Source organism: Papaver somniferum, unplaced genomic scaffold, assembly GCF_003573695.1.
Source record: "Papaver somniferum cultivar HN1 unplaced genomic scaffold, ASM357369v1 unplaced-scaffold_107, whole genome shotgun sequence".
NCBI lineage: Eukaryota > Viridiplantae > Streptophyta > Magnoliopsida > Ranunculales > Papaveraceae > Papaver > Papaver somniferum.
The window spans coordinates 10,710,714-10,720,892 of record NW_020619603.1 but is presented as its reverse complement, the minus strand read 5'-3'; the positions used below and the strand labels follow the sequence as shown (position 1 = coordinate 10,720,892).

At 32.1% G+C, this 10,179-nt stretch overlaps 1 protein-coding gene across 1 annotated transcript; it reads right to left on the bottom strand.

Annotated features, from left to right (window-relative positions):
- Nucleotides 1–3,423: 3,423 nt before the first annotated feature.
- LOC113328402 (protein BIG GRAIN 1-like B) lies at nt 3,424–5,399 on the bottom strand. Its single transcript, XM_026575515.1, has one exon. The coding sequence runs from the start codon at nt 4,979–4,981 to the stop codon at nt 3,473–3,475; it is 1,509 nt and encodes a 502-aa protein (XP_026431300.1). The 5' UTR covers nt 4,982–5,399; the 3' UTR covers nt 3,424–3,472.
- Between the last annotated feature and the right edge of the window lie 4,780 nt (nt 5,400–10,179).

Here is a 10,179-nt window from a genome sequence, read left to right as displayed (position 1 = left end):
GGTTAACTTATTTTTACTTGAAAATGTTTTCTGCCATACGGTTCGTATGCTTTTTAATTATACATGGCAGTACTTTACTTGTTGAACAAAACCCGTCATGCAAGTCCACGTTAATCTCAGTAATGCTAATCACGATCTTCCCATCATTCGCTTATCTGGTCATGCATAATACAGTAATCGGATATGGACATAGGAACTAACTTACGTGTTTGCTACGTCGATCTTTAGACCCTAATCCTGATATTTAATTAAGGAGTTTAAGTAATGGGAACGCAATCTCCTATAAGTTCAAAACTTTAACCAGTTTAATTAGCATTTTTTTAAACGGAGTTCTGAGTTCGTGCTTGGATGAACAATTCATTAGTAGAGAGGCCTATAATATGAGGACCGAAATCTTGGATTACGCTGGCTAGCTAGCTAGCTAATGATTTTTTGACAGAAAATTCCAGCAGTAAGTAGTTCATTAATTAATCAAACTAAGATAACGGAATTGATTTGGATAATTATGGTTCATGTGAAGAATTTTTGATTTAGAGGTTGTTTAAGTTGATGAACTCGTCGTGGGTTTACATGGGGTTGGTTTACTTGGATATTCTAACCTACTGCCAGTAATGTTTTCGAATGATCAAGAAAAAAGTGATTGGTCGTTAAAGATTATTCGATGCTAATGAGTTCTGAACTCTGGTCACCAATAACATCTCCCAAATGACTTTACCATTAATGAAGAAAAATAATTACACATTCAGATGATTTAAGATTTTGTAATATTTTGTTCTAAGCTGAATAGCACTGACATGGATACGATTATGAGGACACGATGCGATGCACACACGAAGAAATTAATTATATTTCCTACTAGAATATTTATAATATAAATGTAATTTCTCACCGATGCTAATAAATTTGGAAACCAAATCCGCTAGTTTTGGTTGGGTTCTGAGTAATTAGATAATTTGAAATTCACATGCTCATGGATTTATTTACTTTAAAGGTAACTCTATTCCTCTATTAAAAGGAGAAAACAAGAGTGAATCATGTGATTAGAATTTGAAATCAAATTCGATGTTCCAACTTCCAAACATTTTGGTGATTAATGGTTTGTTGTTGTTACCCCATAAAAACTTTAGCTTTAAAAAGCTGGCTAAATTGGGTCCTATGTCACTTAATTAGGGCCTATGGATTTTTTCATCCACCCCATAAAGAATGATAAGGGGTGTCTAAGTTTGATGAAACTACCATTTTACCCTCTATCAAAATATTAATACTACTAATTTGTCCACATCAAATCCTAATCATAAAATTAAAAACTAAAATCATAAAATTTAAAAACTAAAATCAAAATCAAAATCATAAAATTAAAATCATAAAATTAAAAACTAAAATCAAGATCAAATTCATTTCCATCTCCACTTCAACTAATTCTTCTTCTTTTCTTCTCAACCCAATCCTATAAACTAGGTTTAAGTAACATAAATTGCTCAAAAATTGAAAATTTTGAAATCAAATTTTTCCTGATTTATCAGAATCGGTTAACGCTAATGTATATGTGATCCGATTGCAAATAGAAACGGTTTATGCTCATGCCCACAAAGACCGATTGTCCTTGATATGTTTTCTGGTTCGAGAAATTTGAACCAGAATCGGATTACATTGGTACTTATAAAAACCGATTGTTGATGTATAATGTTAGAATCGGATTTTATATGTGTGTCGAGTAAACCGATTGTTGTCCTCAATTTTTCTGTATCTTTTTTTTACTAGAATCGGATTACATGAGCATTCTTATAAACCGATTCTTGTTGTGCAATGTCAGGAATCGGTTTTTATATATGTATCGTGTAAACCGATTCTGGTTAACCCATTTTTTTTCAGTTAATACTCGATCGTAAAATGAGTATCAAATCATACTCGATTTCATTTCATTAACTCGGGTATAGAATGAATTTTCATTTTATTTGATGTTTAACAACACATAATTCACAGATAAAAAAGAGAAAATTTAACCAGAATCGATTTACGTTCATGCCAATATAAACCAATTATGGATAATCGGTTGATTTTCATGTCCATATAAACCGATTCTGGGTAGAAGCTAGTTTCAAAAAAATCTCTGTATTTTTTGAGGTTACAATCGGTATATGTTTTTGATAACATATACCGATTCTGAGTTGGTGTTCTTCAAAAAAAATTCAAATTTTTTCATGTTCAGATGATTAATTAACACAAGTTAATTTCACATCTAACACTATATTTTACCACTAATCACCTGAATTAACATTAATTAATCAGGAATAAATTAGTCATTAAGAAAATAGTTGGTTAAGGAGTTTCTATGAATTACTTCTTAACGATTCTATTTTATCATGTAGTTATAGTCCGTAATTAAGTGTCATAGTCTCCAATTTAGCCATGTTAAAAAGTAGTAAAAAAAACTTGATTTAGACTTTTTCCAAGTTAACATCAAAGTCTTTGCAAGCTTCAAAAAATACTCTACATCGTTCTAGGATCAATAAATTCTGGTCTTAACTCCAACAGAAAAACAACCTTCTTGAACAATTTCTTCTTTTCCTTTTCTTCTCATTCTTTTGATGTTGTTTATTTTTGGTGTAAATTCTTGTTCAGATTTTACCTTTTCCATCCCATCTCTTTCTTTGCTTTAACTCACTGTTCCCCTTCCTCAAAATAGTAAAAAACAGCAACTATTCACCCCTGACAAATAAAAAGCACAGACCTAGAGAGGATTTTACTGTCACGGGTGGGGCCCACAAAGTGGGTCCAGAGAATGTTATTTACTATCGTCTGTGGTGCCCACATCAAAAGCAAAAGCTCATTTCATTTTCTTTCTTTTTTTTCATTCAAGTCCAATTCCTACTGCCACTTTACTCTTTATTTTTATTTTTATTTTGGCCTATCGAACAATATGAGATCTGATCATCATCATCATCATGATCTATTTGATCTGATCCGATCATCTTTTTACTTTATCACTTTCACTTTAAACCTTCTTCTTCTACATTCTTCAATTCCTCTCTTCTTCTTTTTTACGTCTTTACTCAAATCCAAGATTTTTCACTTAGATTAAAAACGATGTACTATTATTTTACTAATCACATTCAGAATACTTATATTTTACCCGTTATTGGGGAATTAATTTGGTCCCTAAATTGGAGTGGATTCTGATAACTATGGGATGGATTCGGTTGAACCCTACTTTCATAGCAGGGAGTATGAAAACCATCGGACCACTAGATGGTTCTTAATTTTGACATTAGAAAATGTACATACCGTCGAATAACAAATATTTAACTTGTGAAAACGATATTTAGAAGTAATAATTTTTTAGACTGACAAAAAAAATCAAAAAATACCAAAAATCTTAATCGAGAAAATAAAACCAGAAATATTACCATGAATAAATCGAAATAAAAGACAAAAATTGGGAGTTAATAAAAATTAATGGTTAAACTAAGAATTACACTCTAAAACCATTAGCAATGGCACGATTAGTTTCGAAATGAGTAGTTTCATACACAGGAAGTTCTTCACTAAACCTAGCAGCATTAATCTCTAATCCAATTGTTGATAAATTATCAAGTTCGAACAAATCTGAACTTGCATAACTAGCTCTATCATCATCATATTCATCTTCAACTTTCAGATTCTTCTCATCTTTTCTTTGATAATTTGCCATTAGCATTTTATCAATGTCGATTACTTCTTCAACTAAGAACCTTTGCTGATTATTCTTCTTAATTTCACTAATCTTGTTCTTGAATTCTTCTTCGCTGCCAATACGATTACTCCTACGCTGTTGCTGCTGATTATGATGTTTAGGTTGAGATTGTTCTCGAGAAGGTTTGGAAGAATCGTCAACAATGGCGTTAACTGGATAAAATCTAACAGATCTCTGTTTCAGATTTACATTGTTGCTCAGCGATGGAGTTTTGGTTAAACATGATCTTGAATACGAAGAAGCCGATGAACATGTTGGTGTTGCCGCCGTGACCGGTGGTGCTGTTGTTCTTGTAAACGTGGATTTTGTTGTTGTTGCCGGAAAATCATTTGATGATTTTTTAGGTGTGAAGAGAGAATTGAGAAAACTCGAGATTTTTCCACCGGGAGAAATCGGTTGTTTTACTTTCATCAAATCGTTGTAAATCTTCATTGCTCTCGATTTTGCTTTCCCATTTCCACCACCGCTACGGCTTTCGTTGTCCTCTGTCTTCAATTTCGATTGGTGGCTTCTAAGAATTTGATCATTTTTTTCTGAATGATGAACGGTACTACTACCTCTAGTTCTAATTGGTTTCACAAAAAATGAACCAGTATTCGAAGATTTGGTTGATTTCGCCGTTCTTGATCCATAAACTGATTCAGTCTCCGACGAAGAAAACCCTCCACCGGAACTAGAATCCGAAGAACTCGAAGTAGAATGTAAACACCGATGATGAGTCGTATCCACCGGAACCGATGATGCCGTTTTCTTCCTCAAGTTAATCTTATTATTTGAATCAACAATTAGTTTTTGATCATTTCCTTTGGTATTCGTCTTCTTCTTCTTCTTTTCAAGAACCCATTTATCAACAATGTTCCTCTGTTTCGTTCTCCCTGATTCTTCTTTCACTGCTACAAAATCTCTCTGTTGATGATGATCTCTATTACTCGCCCCTTTAACAGAAGAATGTTGTTTGTTAATAATACTACTAGTTCTGCTGCTTGTAATCGGAGCAGCAATACAGCTCTGTGTCATCATCTTCTTCTTCATGGTAATTGTTTTTGTTTCTTCGAAACACGACGACGGATTATAGCTTGTTGTTTCGTCGAACGACTTGTAGATTTCGTCGAGTAAAGACGAAGAAAACGAAGTATTCAGATGTGGAAGTTGATGATGAAGATTATTGGAATGCTTCTTTTCTTGATGATGAAAGTGATATGTTTCTTGTTCTTGTTGTAAGAAGTAAGATTTTCTTGTGTAATCCATTGAGAATATATAGAAGAAAGTAGAGGGTATTGAAATGAGTATGTCTGGTTTGGGATTGTTGTTGTCAAAAGAAAAAGCTGAGTAGTGGAAGAAAAACTAGCAGTGATTATGTTTATGATGCTGCTGCTGTTGTTGAGACTGAGAAGGGGACATTGTAATAGATGAGTACTTGATTAGTAATGAAAGCTAGAAATGGAGCACGCCTTGATAGAATAGAATGACTACTGCTAGTTAGTGGGAAAGAGTAGGATTGAAGGATGAGAGGAATGGGAGATGGCGTACACTGGTGAAGCTGCAGGGCTACAGGGAGGAGTTATATAGAGGGAAGTCTAGAGAGGAGGAGGAGGTAGAGGAGATGGGGGAATGATTTAATGGGATGTTGGCGCGCGTGCATGTAAGACTTGTTATTTTAGGGAAGGGAATATTGAATGTTGATTTATGGTGATATTTAATGACAAGGAGCCAATGAAGGAGGGAAGGAATGGTAATTTATGATCTGGCACCATTTACTTCTTTTTGTACTCTTTCCATAAAAAAAAAATTACTGTTCTTGTCTATTTTTGAAATTCAAATTTTTTACTATATTTCTAAGATTTTACTCTTTTTGGCCATCCAAAAATAGATGTAAAATGCTACAATGTAGATTGGCTAACATACTTGTTAATCATGGCAATGTTGGAAAAATTCAAATTTTTTACTATAATTTTATGATTTTTACTCGATTTAACTAGGCTAGAAGATGTATTCAAAATCATAATGTAGTTGTATCGTGTGAATATTTTGTGATAGTGGTTGGTAAGAATGGATGTTATAATAGTTCAAATAAAAATACAATGTCAAATTGGATATATTCTTATTTTTAATGCTAAATAAAAGGAAAACAAACTGATTTAAGAACATCACAACCAACCATTTTATATTATTGAGATAATACTTGAAAAAAAAATATATATATATATATATGATAAAAGTGGAGGATCAATGACATGATCAGAGTAATATTTTGTTGATATTTCAGCATCATTTCCTTGTAAAACTCAATAACAATTTTGTTGAATTTTTGTCTAATCGTTTAATAGCATATTTCTAGACTAAATAACAATTTTCTATCAAAAATAGTAAATGGTAGAAACTAAAAAAGTAAAGTAGAACATACACTAAGAATCAAGTACATGTGTTGGTATTTGAAATTTTTAAAGCAACGAAAAAAAATTCAAACACTTTCTATTGATCCAAATTGATTAATGGGAATGAAGATATGAGATCTTTGAATTGTGCTGGCATAGGGAAGCTCATATCATATCCAAATTTCCAATGTAGTTTATGATCACGTACCAACCAACAACCACCTAGTATTATTGATGTGTACTTGGCCATTTTTATTGAACTTAACAAAAAGGATATAATTAAAATGCATTAACTAAACAGAATGCAAATCCCCTCTTAATAAAAGTAGGCGATCTTGGCTCGGCATCGTGTTATTCGCCTAGATCGTCGTAGAGCCAACTATTCCATGTGCATGTACATGAAAATTGTGTTCAAATGTACGAGTCATTTTGAATCTACATAAAACACTTGGTCAGTCGATTCAAGTTAACGGTCAAGACTGATTCTGAAGTCAGTAATTTCGTATTCTGAAACCAAAATTAGGTATTCTCTTATTAGCAGTTAAATCGTCCAACTGGCTAGGTCTGCTCAGAGATTTTTATATATAATATCCATGTGCATACATTTGAAACTTATTGTTTCGCAAGGTACAATACTACAATCACATGGCGCCAAGATTAAGGGTCATATCGAATGTGAGTTGCAACTGGGAGGAAGAAGAAAAGAAGTCTTGAAATGAAAGGCAAAATAATTTAGATTAGACACTCCACAAGTGGAAGAAAGAAGAAGATTGACGCCAACACATGAGGGATTCCTACTACTATTTAGTGCTAGTGGAGTAGTGGTAGTGGAATTATGCGAAGATTCCATCTTCTATAGAGAGAAAAGAGAGCAAAATGGCACTTGAAGTCAATTGTGCTGTGATTATATTGCTTCATTTGGACTTTAAGAGTTAATTCAACAGTAAAATGATGATTATGGTTTTGTAATCTAGTACTTAGAATCTAATTCCACTTTGGAAAAATCTTGATTTGACTGGTAATCACTAGATTGTGGGGGTGATGGAGATTAATATCATGCATATATGAACATATGATGATGATGATTATGAATATCGAAGTTGTATGATTAGGATTTGTGATAATCAACAATTAGTAATAACCACAAATTTGTGACTAGGGGGTCTTCTAATGCGCGTCTAATCTTCTTGCATTATGAAAGTGATTATACTTGTCGGTTGACCTACACTACTAGATGAATCATACTTATGAAACCAGCTAGGCGGCCAATCTGATGGCTATCAATGAGGAAACCAATCTGATTGGGGCTGTAACAATACAATGGTTCAAGCCAAAGATCAGTTTTCCTCATTAACAGTATTCCAACATCTTTAAATATGTAATGCATAAAAGTTGCTTAAGTGCACCACTAAAATCATTCATATAGATGTTTTGCAGGTAGAATGAATTAGTATTATGATTTATGTTATTCTTCTCACTATTCTTAAGATAAATATATGTTAAAATTTACCTCACAGCTGGAATGGAAACAACGTATACCAACTAGCAAGGTGCCAAAGTATATTCTCATTTTCATTTTATTTTTTTACTTGTTACAACCGATTTAAACATAGTTAAACACATCTGATTTAGATATAAGTCTGTGCATGGATCAAATACCTCGCAGGATTTATGAGTTGGATCAGCCTCGAAGCATAAAATGCAAAAACCAACAATCTGACAACTGATTCAGGCTGAATAATATACGAAATCAGACATAGATCGAACAATGAAAAACAAACAATACATTAGTTACATGGATCTATTACAACCTTTTTTTAAAAGGGATAATTCTAAACTAGATAATATTAGCTAAAACCCATGAAGTTATCTGCATTTAGTACTGAAACGTTGCAATTCGAATTCAAAATTAATTTGCATTTCATATTAGTCGAGATTGATAACAATATCATAAGGGTCATTTACAAATACTGTATATAAATGTTTTTTTTTTTTTTCATTTTTTAACATGGGCCTATTTATTTATTTTGAACATTCCAAATATATGCCTCGTTATACTGTTTTTTTTTTATTCCAAAAACTACCGACATCCAGTTAAGTGTTAGGTGGCAACAATATCACTTGTTAAAAGTCTTATTTACTCTTGAAACACATCACCTTGACGGGGAGGGTAAACTATACGACAACCCTGAAGCGGTGTAACGATTCTGAACCAGACTTGGCAAACCTAAAAGCAGTATAACGATCTTGTATCAGGATCAACAAACCGGAAAAGTATTGAAGACGAACAATTCCATGCCAGGAAAAAACCTCAAGATACTAATAATGAACCATTTTGGGGATAATGTAATGATCCTAAAAACGGTAAAACGATCTTGAACTGAGCTCAACGTATCTGGAAGATAATGTAGAAGGTTAAAATGGCAACGAATAAAGGATAAGTAAGTAAACTATTGACAGACTTAACCAATGATGGAAATATGGATGGAAAGCCTATATTTAAAAATTGAAAAGAAAATTGGCATATATGTATGTATACTGGAAAAAATCCGTGCCGTAACGGCACTGCATGAGGCTAACAAAAAAATTTGGTAAACGTCTAATAAAAAAAGACTAATTTGACATTTATCTAATCAACAATTATATTTATTGAAATAATTCTTAAATTTGGATCAGGAAGTCTCATATAAATAATTCTTAAATTTGGTTCAAAGTATAGTGGACTAAAAAATAAATATTGAAATTAGATCTTATTAATCAAATTGTTTTTTCGTGTTAATTATTTTATTTTTGATGAATCAAACTAATTAATATAGAATATCTTTAAGATTGTATCATCAATCCATTTAACAACCGAAGGATTTTACCAATTCATTTTACTAAATAAATAAAATGCATATCGTTGTTATCTAGTTTACTTGATAAAGAATTCTTACGTGTTGTTAATTATATCTTGAAAAAAATCTTTTTGACCCATCTCTGATTTCTTCCGACAAACATACAAAATGAGGAAGGGCGTAACATGATCAGTAGAGAAATTCTTACCAAAATACAAAAAAAGTAATTTATTTTATTTGTCAATTATGCTTGATTGACAAAGCTTGACTAAGTTTGTAAAAAATAATAATGTAATTATATCATGTTTATAACCGTAAAAGACATAAAGAATACTCTTAAAATAAATTCGCATTGAATTTATTTAATTTAAATGAAGAAATCCAATCAATAATGAATTTTATGACCCTAATTATGAGGGAACCTAATCAATTAAGATTCATAATAAAAGTAGTTACAACTCTTACATCCGTCGGATGTCTTTGGCCGGGATGAAACTGAGATGGTCGGATGCAGCGTTTGACTCTCAAAATGTTATCCATCCGTCCAAACTAAAAAATCCATTTTGTTTTGTATTATAAATATATATATACTGAGTTTTCAACAGACACATATTATGTTATAATCTAATAATAATGATCTAGTGGCATTTTAGCTAACTAGAACGACAGGCACGTAAAAATGTAAATGCTAAAATTAGAACACTGAAAATTTATTCAAAATACAAAACAACATGCGTTTGAGTATTAAAAAGACAACAGTATTGAAAATACAAATAACATAAAGTTCAACCATTTATTTGTGCAAATAAATTATCGTGATACCTTTATCAGCTCGTTCGGCTGGGAAAATTGAAAATTTTAAGAATTCAGTTATGGGGTTGGATTCCATAAAATTAGATTTTATTCCTAAAAATTCTTTTACGTCCATAAATATAGGTCTTTTTTTTTTTGGTTTCCGAATATATGCTCATTTTTTTAACATTTCGAATATACCCTTGGTCCCACTGTTTTTTTTAAGGAAAAGAGGGATTCCACCCAGTTAAGTGCAAGGTAGCTGTTTTTTAATCTACTTTTTGTCCTATTTACCCCTGAACCACATCTTATTGGTTGGAAGGGTATATGATTCGTCGTTTCTGAAAGTGGTGTAACAATTCTGACTGCGCTCGACGAACTTAACTGCGGCGTAATGATCTTAAATCGACCTCGACAAACTTGAAAAATATTGTAGAAGCTC